At 55.8% G+C, this 14,177-nt stretch overlaps 1 protein-coding gene and 1 long non-coding RNA gene across 2 annotated transcripts in view; one reads left to right on the top strand and one right to left on the bottom strand.

The window, feature by feature from the left end:
• Positions 1-1,834: 1,834 nt before the first annotated feature.
• Positions 1,835-4,070, bottom strand: LOC148110833 (uncharacterized). The gene is made up of 3 exons (XR_015725788.1): positions 3,967-4,070; positions 3,453-3,541; positions 1,835-3,286 (listed from the first exon to the last, which is right to left on the bottom strand). It is a non-coding gene; the product is annotated as an uncharacterized LOC148110833 (long non-coding RNA).
• MLPH (melanophilin) overlaps positions 3,974-14,177 on the top strand; it is a 42,019-nt gene continuing 31,815 nt past the window's right edge. The window contains exons 1-2 of the mRNA XM_045794042.2: positions 3,974-4,103; positions 10,485-10,615. Coding sequence (XP_045649998.2) covers positions 10,506-10,615 — 110 coding nt within the window. The 5' untranslated portion in view covers positions 3,974-4,103; positions 10,485-10,505. The remainder of the gene's footprint in view (positions 4,104-10,484; positions 10,616-14,177) is intronic.

Here is a 14,177-nt window from a genome sequence, read left to right on the forward strand (position 1 = left end):
CTGCAGTGAGCTGAGGACCCAGGAGGGGTCCGTGGGTCAGGGACAGCAGGCCTTTCAGCACAAATCCTGGATTCAACCAACTCGTAGATACCGTAGGACACTCCCTGGTGGGCCAGGGGCCTCCCTTCCCCTGGGGTCCCTGTCCATGAGCAGACATCAGGCTAAGTCCAAGCCCAGCCCTCCGTGAAACTTGCCTGCACAGGAGCCCTAGAAATGGGGGGCTCCCAAAGGGTGAAATGCAAGGATCCTCTCTGAAGGCCATCTTCCACACTGAGCTTCCTGCTGGCGTGGCTGAGACAATGATCCTTCCCTCCTTGTCCTCTCTGCCCCTAAATTCCAGCAAAGGCAGGGTCTCGGACAGCCACCATGAAGACAAGGACGCGGGGAGGAGCTCTCTACTGCCCTCTGGTGTCCACCCAGAAACTAGATTTCCTGAGAGTGTTCGGTCTCCGCCGCCCGCCCCCCCCCTTCCCCCCCGCCAGCTTAGTGAGAGGCTCACTGCTAGAGAGGTAAGCCGACCCTGGGTGTGCACTGCCTCTTCTCTGGGCATCGGTTTCCTCGTCAGTAAGAGACAGAAAACACTAATTCAAAAAGATACATGGACCCCCATATTTACTGTTGCATTGTTAACAATAGCCAAGACACAGAAAAACAGTGTCCATCAATAGATGAGTGAATAAAAAAGATGTGGTGTATCCACAACGGACTATTACTCAGCCATAAAAAAGAATGAGATCTTGCCATTTGTGACAACCTGGGTGGACCTAGAGGGCATTAGGCTAAGTGAATTAAGTCAGAGAGAGAAAGACAAACACCCTACGATCTCACCTATATGTGGACTCTAAAAAACAAACAAAACAGAAAGAGACGAGGAGACAAACTGGTTGATGCCAGAGGGGAGGGGACAGGGAGCAGGGCAACCAGGCGAAGGGGATGAAGAGGTCCGAACTTCCAGTTATAAAATAAGTAAGTCATGGGGATGACGAGTACGGCATAGGGAATCTAACAGTATTGTACCAATGCATATGGGGACGGAAGGTGACTATACTTATCCTGGTGAGTGCAGCATAATGCACAGAACTGTCGAATCACTGCGTTGGACACCTGGAACTGATAGAACGTTGTATGTTTCCTGCTCTTCAATCACTCAATCGATCAAGAGACAGGATTGAGCCACATAGTGTTGAGAAAGAGAACGCCAGCCCCTAAGCTAGTGAACAAGGAAGGTTAGTCACCGAGCGGAGGCAAACTGTCAGGGAGCCAGAGGGGGCCACCAGGGGGACACTGGGAGCCCCGAGAAGCTGGGGAGAGGATGCAGGTGGGCAGAATCCCAAAGGTGAGGTCCGGGCAAGGCAGGAATGTTGGGAGGAGGAGAAACAACCGCACCCCAAGATCTGGCCAGGAGCCACCAAGTGCCACTGCTAACCTCTCCCTCCTCTCTTCCCTGTCCCCTCCCAGTTTCCCCTAAATGGCTAATGTAGAAAATCAAGATATTCTAACCTGGATCCTTTGCAATAAAGGAAATTATTGAGACGACTGGCAAAACCTGAAAGGGTTCTCATGATTAGAGACGGCACCAGATCATGATCTCAGAAGACCATAGTTTTGTAGAAAATTGCCCTTGTTTGTGTAAAATACACACTAAAGAAAAATCATGTCAGCAACTTACAAATGGAGGGGAGGAGATCTTTGTGTAATACTTGCAAATTTCTGTAATTCTGAGATTGTTTCAACAGTTAAAAATGTTTTAATTCTAGAATTTCTTTGTAAAAATTGCATACATTCTTTGACTCAGCAATTCAATTTTAGGATTTTATTCCATAAATATATTGGTGTAAGTATATATGTACAAGGATAGGTATGTATGTACAATAATATTTTGTATCATATATATGTCAACAGTATGAAGTATTATCTATAATACCTATGACAGAAATTTTTAAAATAGCAAAAAATCAACAGTTAACTGTCCATCAGTGGAAGACTGTAAAATAATTATGATAAACTCATGCAATGGCTACTCTACAGCCCTTAAGGAGAATGAGCTGGGTCTATAATAGCAGGTAACACTTACCGGATACTCACCACATGGCAGGTCGTACCCAAGAGCTTTATGTGTATGGATTCAGAACAACCCAGGAGTAGACGCTATTGCTATCCCCACCATGTAGAGGGAGAAGTGGGGGGGGGGGATGTTAAGTAACATGCCTGGGGTAACACAGCTAGACAGTAATACACCCAGCTGGGGGTCCAGCTTTTGCAGATCCAGTACCTGGATCCATGCACTTAACCACAACCAAGGTAATTCCAGAACAATGCACAAGACGCCATTAGCAAAGATTGCCTTAGGGGAGTGGGGTGGGAGCCTGGAACAAGAGCGAATTTGACTTTCCATTTTATACTGTTTATATTCTTTACCAAATATCTTTATTACGTATTATCATGCATTACTTTTGTACATTTTTTTAAAACCCACTCATTTAAGTAAATAAACACTAAAGTATAAAAAAAAATTAAAAAAAAACCACTTCTGCCCTTAACTTACAGTCCTGATGCCAGCTTTTAAGAGATTCATTCATTTTACAAGCAATGGTAAAATATATGGTAAGGAAATGAAAAACATAGGAACCGACTCACATGGGCTGTGGAAACTCGGCTTTAAAGTTGCGGCTATTTCCAGGGTTTGCAGGCACAAACACACACACACACACACTCACCAGTCGAAGACGTTCGGTGAGAGTCCTATCCTAACGCAGCCCACGGGCCTGAGACACCCAGACTCGCTTGCCAGGCAAACACCAACTGCAGTAGCATTTTTGTGGCTTCTGAAAACTCCCTACAAATGACCTAATGCGACATCGCAGTGATCCCAGTACGGTTTAGTTTCCTCCTCTGCAAAACGGCGATGGTAGTATGTGTTCACCTAACAGCATAGACTATGTATTTATTAATCACCCTGTCCCCATCTTGTAGCTATGGAAACTGAGTTTCAAAGGTAGTTCCTGGGGCGGGGGCGGGAGTGGAGAGCGCCCTGACGCGCCCAACTCCAGACGAGAGAGGGGAGATGGTGGTCCCCTAACTTCCTGGGAATTCCAAAGCACAGGTGGCTGGGGCTGGTGGCGGCGCTTGGGACCCGCTGGGTTTGAAGGGGCCCTGAGTGCCGAGTCCGGGCGGGGAGGGTGCGGGGAGCTGGGAGGCGGTTCGCCCGGACCGTGTCCTCCGACGGCACCCCGTCTGGTCTGTGCGCCCCGTCTGCGGACTCCGCCGAGAGCCGCAGCAGTGCGACCTGCAGGACGGTCCAAGGTAGGCAAGGCCTCGGTGTCCTGCCCGCGCGGGGTTCCTGGCGCTGTAGGCTTCCCGGCCCAGCCGCGACCCGACGCCGGGCAGGATGGAGGGCGGCCAGAGGCATGGGACCTGCGCGACGGAGCCCCGGGACCCCAAGTCCCACTTACCAGTTGGGTGGTAAGTCGGTGGCTTTGGGTAAAGCTCTTTCCCGAGCCTTGGTTTTCCCATTGGCAGAGTCGGAGTAAACTGCGTTCCCCTGTAGAATTGGGTAGGAATGAAAAGAAGTCCCGCGCGCTCCGAGGGCGCGTTTAGGTCAAAGGGTCCCGTGGCGCTGAGGGCGGGGCCGCGGCAGCCCGCACGCAGCACCCCTGCGAAGTCGCCGCAACTGCCCGCTGTGGGCTCAACCCTCCCCTCCCCGCCGCCACCTTTCTCCCGGAGGTTGGCTTGGTGCGCAGAGTCTGGCGCGCTCGCCGGCACCCGCGCCAGGCGCGCGGGCGCCCTTCGCGTGGCACCCGGAGGCGCTCCCGGAGCTGGGCGGGGACCGGGAGGGGCGGGGTTCGGCCCATGTGACCCCGCCGGCTGCACCCGGACCTAGCCCGAGCCCCGCGGCCCCGCGGCCCCGCGCAGGTCAGGTGCCCAGCGCCCCTCGCTCGGCGCCCTGCCTGGCCCCCTGCGCCCTACCTGGCCCGGACCATCCTGTTTTGCCCCAGTGCGCCCGGACCCGACGCCCTGCCTCGTGGCCTTCCTTTCCCTCGCAGGACCAGAGAACGCAGCTCCGGGGTCAGGGCCAGGGCCTGCCCGCCCCTAGAAAGGAGCCGGTGAGTGCAGTCAGCAGGGGGAATGGCGAGGCCAGCATGGCGCCCAGGACTGGGGACCCAGGCTCAGGGAGGGCCCATGGTGATGCGTGCAGCTCCACCCCATGTGAAAATGCCCCCAGCGGCGCCCAGGCCCAGGTCCAAGATGTGGAGGAGGGCGCTCCCTTTCCACCAAACCCAGGCCTCACGGATACCCTGATCAGACTGGCCTGAGTTCTCAGGGAGCCCATTTTGAGCAAAACAGGCTTTTACTCAGAGCCTACTGCGGTCCGAGTGCAGACAGGGCTGAGACTTTGGTCAACCGGGGAGACTCAAGGCTGGACTCCCGGGGCCCAAGGCCTTCTGGTGAAAGTCTTCCATCTCTGCTGCGGTGCCGATTTGGGGGGACAGAGCCCCAAGGATGTTTAGCCAGGGGAGGAGGGCCCCGACGTTCCTCTGGGCTTCCAGAGCCCCGGCTTTATTAGAATCATCTTTTCTTTACATACAGCCGCCCTTCTCTCCCCCTCCACAACCTAGTTCTAAAGATGTGGGACCTGTCGGTGGGTGATGGACATCGCATAGTGGGCACTGGTCCCAGGGCCTGGCCTGAGCTAAACCTCCCTTATAAATCCCCTGAAGTTTCTGAGGCTTAGACACCTGTTCCCTACTAACCTTAACCCCAATATTGAAAACTCCATTTTCAGTGGGGTTGGGGCTTTTACATTTTCTTTTTTTATGTGGTGTGGTTTTTAAAAATCTTATTTACCAATTTCTTTCTGAGAGGTTGGAATGGTAATGGGGGAGGTGAGGCTCCCACTAGCCCATTATGTGCCAAGGCAGGCCCTGGCCGTGGCTGTGGAGCCCACAGAAGGGGCGAGAGCTTGCAGGCCGCAGGTAGGTGAACGGTGACGCTGGCATTCGGATCCAGCTCATTCACCCCTTTCCTGGACGTCCCTGCCTCCGCCTCATTGTTGGGCCACTCATCGGACCCTAGCAAGGCCACAGCTTTCGTGGGCAAGAGCCCCATCCCCTCCCAAATCTCCAGGACCTCATGCCTTAGACTACAAGCACCAATTGTAGGTTCCTGGGCTCCCCCACCTCCAAAAATGGGCACGGTAGTAGGTGCTCTGGAGGACTGACTGAGGTCAGTTCTAGGAACAACGAAGAGAAGTCACTGGGTCTTATTGGTTAAGGCATTAGAGACTGAAACGTGAAAATCAGCTGAGTGGGTCTGGTGAGGGGCTTGGGTGGTAACGAGGTTTCAGAGCCCTGAAGTCTCATGGGAAAGGTGAGTCCAGTGCCCTGGGGTGACAACGTGGTGCCTGCTCGTGTGTGTGCCAGTTCACGTGATGGGGTCAGCCTTCTGGGCTGACTGTCTTGTTTGTTTAAGAAGCAACCGCTGGAGGAAGAGCTCTGCCCCTCCACCCCCTCCTCTAGCCTCCCCTTTCATTCTCAAGTCCGGGCATCATGCAGGGCTGGAGAGGGCTGGAGAGCTCATGGAGCCCAACCCTGTCCGTGACACGGATGGGAAAGCTGAGACCCAGAGAGGCGGGGAGGCTGGTGCCTGAACCCGGATGGGAAGCCAGCTCCTGACTCTTGGCCCCGTCCTCGTCCGGCGGCTTCACCCCGGGACCCGTTCTTGCTGGGGGCAGTGGAGCTGAGGCTTCGGCTGCACCTGCGGAAACTGTGTCCGTGAATAGATGAGCATCCCCAGAAACCGCCTGGAGAGCAGAGGGAGCAGAGAGGATGGGCGGTGCGGGGTGGGGGTGGGGGGTGGTGGCAAGCTACAGATGCCCACCCAGTGCGGGTGCTGCTGGAACGACAAGGGTGCCTGGGCTCCTGGAGCAGGGGTTGAGGGAAGCTCCTGGGTAGATATGTGCTCCTTTTGCAGCTGACCGGGGCTGGGGCCTAAGCAGCAAGCCTCTGGCCACGGAAATAACCACACCGGCCAGCGCGGAGGGCGGCGTTTGAGAACCAGCCACCAGGGAGCCCAGCGCGCCCCACGGCTGGCACGTCCGCCTCCCTCTGGAATGTGGCTGCAGCTTTATCAGCAAGAGCCCCAGCGTGGCCTCGCTCCTGAGTGAGAGGGCACGCCCGCCCCCTCTGTGAGCTGGGCTTTCCAGTTTTATTTGCTCGGGCGGGTGACCACTCGTAAGCACCATTGTTCCAAGGCTCAGAGGGCAGCTGACCCAAGAGGTTGGTCAAGCCAAGTGTCATGCAGGAGGAGCCCACGCCCACGCTTGCCTTGAACTTGGCCAGACTATGAACTCGATTCTTTAACAGATAAGCACGACGCACCGTCGAAATTCAGGTCTGCATCTGGGATATCCATTTTATAAAACCCGTTCCACTGTCCTTGCAACTTGTTAATCCCCACGTCACCCTTGCTTTCCTCCATTACAACTATGAAACAATTAGGGCGGGCTGACTGTCTCAGAGATTAAAATTGTGATTAAATCTGAGCACTGGAACGGGCGAAATTGAAAGTGTTTCACGCAGGAACCTCATGACTAGGAGCCTGCCAGAGTTGCCCCCCCCCCTCAGGCCCTGGGAGGTTCCCCCTGGCGGGGGCAGGGACAGAGGCAGCCCTGCTCCTGGGTGGGTCCGCAGGCCCTCTGGCCTCACGCTCCCCTGTGACTGTCGTGGGTGGAGGGGTTCCAGGGGCGGATCGGGGTCTCTGGGAACAAGCACAGTGTGTAGTAATGGGAGACGGATAATTGGCTGAAGGGCTGTCCCCTCCGTGAGCCCACATGGGTCGCACAGTGTGGCCGTGCCTGGCGGAGGGACGGCCCACATCAGGGTACCAGCCCGAGGCAAGCCAGAGGGGGTGCCAGCAATGTCTCCCCAAGATGTCGGTGACTTTTGGTCTGCACATTGTAATGCCCAGGTCAAGAGTACTCTCCACTCAGTTTAAGGTTACAAAGCTCTGCGTGCCCTTCATTCACTAAGATTCAGTCACAGTAGATAAAGGCCTGGGGTGCGGGCCATGGGCCTTCAACCCCTGGCTGTGCTGGGAGCCTCGCCACCGCCCGCCACCCCACAGCATGGCACAGCCTCCTATGGGCGAATCTGAACTTTGGAATCCTTCTTCCTTCCCTCCTCTCCCTGCGCCCCCGGCTCCCCTGCAAGTTGGGTCACAGAACCAAACGTAAGCGCGAGAGTGAATTTTTTCAGACGACGTTGAGCTGCGTGTGGCATATGCAGCTCTTGGTTCTTGGTTGGCTGTGTCGGATGCATGTTCGTCATAATCCAGATCATGTCAGTTCTGGCTTTATTAAACACAGCATAGCGAACATAGGTCACTTTCCATGGTAACGCAGGGTCATGATCAGAACTTCCAAGAGGGAGCTAAGCCCCGGGGCCTCGGTTTCTGTAGAAGCAGGTGGGGCTGCCTGCCGCCCTTGGCCTGCTGGTCTGCCCTGCTCACATCTCAGCCTATTTCTGAGGGGCTCACCCCCTCCTGGCAGGCACCCCCTCGCCAGAGGTGCCCAGACCCTCCAGGTCCGGCATGTATCTGGTCCCCGGGGCCTTGGTGGTCTTTGCTGTCCGACTTGGGAAACCAAAAAGCCACCCTTATGAGCAAGAAACTTCCAAGGGAAACAGCAGTCTGGGAAGGCGGCCCCGGGGGCGGGGGGCGGGGCATGTCCTCAGCCTCAAGGGGTGGTTCTGTCTGGCTCAGACTTCCCATCCACCTGCTTACCGGCCACAGAGCATGCTCTAAGACACTTGGGCTCGCTGGTAAGAAGATATACTAGTGTCCTTTGTTGTACTTCTCTCCCCCACCCCTCACCATCTAAGTTTCTTCAAGGAAGCCTGGAACTGTGTCCCTTTGGAGAAGAAACATTGGTAACTAGGCAGCTGATGTTCACGGCCCTCTCATCTGCTCTGGAAATAGAACCTCAATGAATGTGCTCCTTAGGATACAATTTTTTTTTCAAAAATGGTTTAAGAAAAATGAATAAACCCCAGTCATCCATCAAAAAAGAACTTTTTCTTCCAATTTTTTTAAAAACCGGAAATTGCCTATTCTAAGAGAACGGTTATGGTGAATTTTGTTTTAACACTTTCTTGTCCAAAATCTAAATTCAGCTGTCAGTGAAAATAGTTTGAATGACGCTGGCACACTGAGGCGACTTCGGAATGCATCGTTCACGGCCAGCATCGTGCTCGAAGGGGGAGATACTGAGGGTTCGGTGCAAAAAATTAAGAAGTTATTTTTCACCAATTTAAGGCACAAGTCGGAATATTTTAGTTTGAGGGCCACGGGAACTCTGAGGAAATTTTCATTTTAGATGGTATCTGGATGCCACCCTGAAAAGGTCACTTGTCGTAATCGACCCCTTGTGAAACACCGCTGGCACAGAGCAAGTTTCGTTGACATCTCTATGATGAATGTTCGAGTGCTCGGTCAGCAGCGCTGGAAGAGAGATGCCCCCCAGAATTCAGAAGCAAAACCAAGTCTTTCAGTCGGCTTGAAGAGTTCCTGGGGAGAGCAGACAACGGCTCCGACGTTGCTGAGAAACGGATTTCAGTCCTCCGTGAAGACTTGTCGAAGTCATGCAGCGGTTCTCAAACTCTGTTGCCCACGGCACAACTGTCACCCAAACCGCATCTTCCTCTGAGCCTTGGTGCCCAGAGAAGAGCTAATGTCAGTGTGGCAGCCTTGTCCTCAGGCCGAGGGGCTCCCGTGTGCAGCTTGCAAGGGATCAGAGCCCTGGGAGCATGGAACAGTGCCTGCAAAGTCTCTGTCCCTCCTGGAGCTTGACAGGGACGGATGTGACAGCCTCAGTCACACCAGAAGGTGCAAAGAAGTGTTCAAAGGATGGGCTTGATGGGGTGGAGGGGTGAGCAGGGTGGTCCCCTCTGGCAGCACCCTGGACCCCGTGTGCTCAAATCCACGGGTGAAGTCCTCCCTGGTGCGGTGCCTCAGTGTTGTACCCGGTGTAACAGCAGCATCGGCTCTGCAAGGCCCGTGTGATTTCTCTGCGGGAAAAGCCAGCAGGAATGCCCGTCCATTCTTATTCCCTGCTCAGCCAACCCCTTCTCTGTCCCTGTCCTGCCTCACTAGAGCTTTGCTGCTCGGAGGGGTCCCAGGACCAGTGACATCGGCCAGCTCCAGTGTGAACGTGACCCCCAGGGAATCTCGTTAAAATATGAATTCTGAATCCGGAGGTCTGGGGCAGGGCCTGAGAATCTGCATTTCTAGCAAACGCTCAGGAAACGCTGCTGGTCCACGAGGCACACTGGTTTGGGGTTTGTTTTTTTGTTTTGTTTTGTTTTGTTTTTAAGATTTTATTTATCTGAGAGAGAGTGAGAGAGCACAAGCAGGGGGAGAGGCAGAGGGAGAGGGAGAAGCAGACTGCCCGCGGAGCAGGGAGCCCGACCCAGTGAGGCTCAATCCTAGGACCCTGAGATCATGACCTGAACCGAAGGCAGACGCTTAACTGGCTGAGCCCCCCAGGCGCCCCATACGAGGCAAACTTTGAATAACAGGCAAGGTTCTAAGGTTCTGCTTATCTTGGCTTTTGACACTTGGATTTTCCTTCCTCTGTCCTTTTAACATTGACCGGGATCCGGTTTAATGTCTACAAATAGGGCATAAAATCACCTGCACTTTGCCTTCCTGGCCAGCAGGTTACCTAGAAACAGGGCGTCACATGAGGCTACTCTGTCAGGCAGCTGAATGAAGTCAGGCTCTGGGAGGGTGAGGCCCGGCCGTGGGGAGGCCAGAGCTGCCGGGGGAGCTAACGTGCACCCAGGCTCCAGGGCTCCCGCAGCCAGCCTCCCTCAGGTGAACTAAGCCCCGCTGACCGTGCTGCCCACGGCCGGTACCCTCACCTGCCAGCACTTCGGCCCCACCGTGGGAAGCATGTGCATGCCCTTCCCCCCCAGCCCCCGTAGACACGGTGACCTCACAGGCGTCACGCTGGGGCCACCTGTCAGCGGGCCGGGGTGTGCACCCTCGACGACTCAGCTTGGCCAGGAATCTGGGGGGAAGTTGCCTCTTTGCCGTGGTGTTGCCTCCACCGGGAGCTCTGGGGCAGAAGCCCCACACAGGGAGCATGTCTCCAGCGTTTCCCCAGCATTTCTGGGGTCCCCACTGCAGAGCACCACCCTGGGACGGGGGAAGGCGGTGTGCCCTTAGACACGACATCACCGACGTCATCTCACAGTGGAAGGACAGAGGGCCCCGTGGCCAAGTGTGTGAGTCCCAAGGGAGCAGGAATTTCACACATAAACCGACACATTTAAACTACCCAAATTTGCCTATTTGAGAAAACCCTTCCGCCCGAGTCCAGACAAACTGCCTGGGAACTCAGTGCGCTCTGTTTTGCCTCTTACTTGGTGGCTTAGCCGCTGTCCACAGGCTTACGGGGTGACCACCTGTGATCCTGTCTTTTCCAGGTGTGGTCCTGACAAGCAGACATGGGGAGAAAACTGGACCTTTCCAAGCTCACGGATGAAGAGGCCAAGCACGTCTGGGAAGTGGTTCAGCGGGACTTTGATCTGAGAAGGAAGGAAGAGGAGAGACTGGAGTAAGTGTGTGCAGCCGAGCCCGTCCCTCTGGCGTCCTCTGCAGGGGCCTCTCGGGGCGGCCGGGCGGGCAGACCGCGGGAAGCGCGGGTGCAGGACACCGGGCGGGAAACCGGCTGCCAGGAAACGCCCCGCTTTCTGGGCTCGGCTTCCTCCCCTTCCTGAAAACAAGGGGATCTGACTTTCCAGCCTGCATTCAGGTGTCCCCTGAACAGTTTTACTTCCTCTTGGCCCAGCTTCAAGGTCACCTTGTCTCCTGAGACTGGTGATGCTTCGGCCACGACACGGTGAGCCAAAGGTGACAAAACAGGGAAACGCCCAGAATGTCGGGATGCAGGGGTTTTAGGATCAAGGCTGGCTTTGTCTGTGTCTCCGGCATGTTGGGTGGCCCCCATCCTCAATGGGCAGCCATGGGGGGAGCCAACACCCTCCACCATTGTTTACCCCTCCCCCACCCGTAACGCTTAGCCGGGCACCGTGCTCCTTTCATATCCTTTCTTGGTGTCTGTATGGGCTGGGAGGCCTGTCAAGGAGACACTGGAGCAAAGATTCATGGCGGGGGGGGGGGGCAGCCAAGCGACTGTCTGAAAGAGCACTCCAGGCAGAGGCGGAGAGGAGGTAGGACAGGAGTGGGCGTCCGCCGTGTGGGGCCGGACGGGCCTCTACAGGACTCGGGCCTTCGGAGTCCCAGCCCGTCAAGCAGGGGATCGAGACCTGGCTTGTGCTCTACGAGAAATGGTCAGGTGTACTTTGAGGGCGGAACCAGCAGGTCTGCCCAGGACCGGACGTGCAGGTGCCAAGGGCGACTCCAGGGTCGCTGCCTGAGTAGCTGGGAGGATGGGTTGTCCCCGCCTCCCCAGGGAAGGCGAGGTGGAGCAGGTTTGGGGGAAATCAGGGAAGGGTTCAGACACGTTGCGGTTAAGCTGCCTGTTGGACGTCAGGTGGACGAGTGGATGCCATGTGTGCTGGCCAGGAGCCCAGAAGGGCTTGTGGAGTTTCCACCAATAGATGGTATTTGTATCAGGTTCCTGGGGCTGCCATCATCACTGTAAATTTAGTGGCTTACCATGCATACATTTCTCATAGTTCTGGAGGTCAGAAGTCTTAAGGTCAAGGTGTCAGCAGGCCTGCATTCCTTCTAGAACTTCCAGGGAGGAATCTCTGTCCGTGCCTTTCCCAGCTTCCAGAGGCACCTGCCCTCCTTGGTGCCTGGCCCTGCCTCTGTCCTCAGGGCCGTCAGCATGGCATCCAGCCCCCACTCCGCTTTCATCCTCTTTCTCCCTCTGCCCCTCGTAAGGACCTGTGATGACACTAGGCCCACCCAGATGACCCAGAGTCACCTCCCCGCCTCAGGATCCTTCACTTAATCATGTCTGCAGAGTTCCTTTTGTCGGGTGAGGTGACGTATTTACAGGTCCCAGGAACTAGGAACACTGGACAGTTTTCACGTGGGAGGAGTGTTATTCGACTGACCCCAGTGTGTCGTCACCAGGCAGGAGGAGACCCCCGCAGGAGGGAGTACAGAGAGAGGAAGACAGGGCCCCCAAGGAGGCAGCGAAGGACCAGCGGTGAGGGGAGCTCTGAGTCTCAACACAGAACAAAGTCCCTAACAATGGACAAGCCACTTAAGAAAGAAGCATGGTTCCGCCTGGCGACCCCAGTGTCAGCAGGGAGCAGCCCGGGTCAGTGCGGCCGAGGCCTCCCGCTGCCTCTCTGTGCACCCTCCCCCACCCCCTGTTCTGCTCTGGGCTCCCAAGTCACCCCCTGGGTTTTGGTCATGAGGCTCCTTCCACCCTGCTGGCCTCTGGGGACTGCCAGCCCCTAACGCACCCTCACGAGACCTCACCCTGGAGCGCACGGCAGGCCTTGACCTGACCTGACTTCCAAGTCCCAAGCAGGGGCCTGTGTTCCAGCCTTCTCTCTCTGCCTCTGGTGACCACACTTCTCCACATGCCGAAGCCCCTCCCTTTCTTCCCCTTCTTCCTGTGAACACTCTAGTGTCCTCTCACTCTTACCCAGAGCCGCTCCCCTGCCCTGGCTGTGTCCAACTGGCTCTGCCCAGGGCCACGACACTCGTGCCAGCAAAGCCAGCCTAGCCTTCCCTCTTGACAGCACCCCCTTCCCCAGGGATGGACCAAACCCTGCCTCCAGGCAGCCCAGCGGTTGTCGACTTTTATTTTAAATGTATGTAGAAACACAGATAAATGGAAAGGTTGGGAACCCAGCTGTCAGGGAGCAGAGGGAGGACCACCTGGGCCAGGTCCCAAGCAGCAGCCTCTTTCCCAGAGACCCTTGAGCTGGGCTGCTTCTCCTTGGTGTGGACAGCTGAAGTGGGTTTTGCCAAAATCCCTGTGTTTCTTGCATGAAGGGGAGTCCCTTCTGTCATCCATCATTCTTTACTGTCACATTTCTTGCGTCATTTCACGTTGCCAAGAGGAGACAGGCCCAGGTGAACTCTCAACGCTGTTGGAAACAGAAGGCTCCTACAAGGATATGACCCTGACTCCCGCTGTGCGCCAGGCCAGGCCCCCGGGCCAGTTATGGTCAGGGTGACCCCCTCATTCAGAAGTGTCTGACGCTGTGTGCTCGGAAAGGGCCAGCTCTGGAAGCGGAAGGCGGGGGCGTGGCGGGATTGGCCTACTCTGCTGTGTCTGCTGGGCCTGCCATGTGCTCGGGGGTGGGCTTGTTAAGTCCCCGCTGCCAGACAGGAGGAGGCTGTCTGGAGCATGTTAATGCAGTGTTGTCCTGCCCCTGGCAGTGCCAGCGTGCAGAGAGGCTGTGGCCGGGAAAGTCTGTGTCGCGGTGACATTGAGCTGAGAGCAGTGAAGCCCAGTGGCATTACCGTGACTGGTTCTCGCTGTGCAAACAGGGATCTAGCCGGTGATACGTTTGGGAAGTAAAGAGTCAATCTGGGAGGGAGGAGGAGGGGAAGGGTTTTTATAGTTCTTATCATTTTTGAAGGTTTCGTGTCTTGTTCACTGTGCTGTTCGTTAAATACGCAACAAAAAGTAAAGCTGCCTCCCACTGCGAGGAACCTTTTCTGCAGTGTCCCCCGACCCCGGGCCGCCGCAGGGCCCAGGCATGTGGTCCCGAGGCACGAGGGTGGGCGTGATGAGTGCCATGAGGTCAGAACACATGGGTTCAAGTTCGGCCCAGACAGACAGTTCTGCTGAGAAAGGGCACGGCTCAGACCAGCTGAAAATAAAGACTCTGGGTTCTTGACACCGGAACTGGTTCTGCAGAGCTGTTGGCTAACGTGCCAGCGCTCCGGGTCTCTGATCCGTGAACCGGCCAGGGGCCGAGCGCAGAAATTGGTCCTCCGGTGACCACGAGGTGGGTGGCTGTGACAAACCGAGCAGCCCGGGAATCGCTCACATGGGTTTCTGATGTCTTTGCCATCGTCCAAAAGGAATGCGCAGTAAGTGGCTCGGCTCGAGGAACCTACCACAGTCCCTGATAGAGCTGAGCACGTGGGGAAGCTCGCGAAACCGAGGACATGTTCAGTAAATGGAAAGAACTTTCCTTTCCTGAAACTGCTTCAGGTGGACACTGTGTAGGGGCCTG

The sequence above is a fragment of the Ursus americanus genome, chromosome 1, assembly GCF_024610735.1.
Source record: "Ursus americanus isolate L20-20 chromosome 1, mUrsAme1.1.p, whole genome shotgun sequence".
In the NCBI taxonomy this organism is placed as follows: Eukaryota; Metazoa; Chordata; class Mammalia; order Carnivora; family Ursidae; genus Ursus; species Ursus americanus.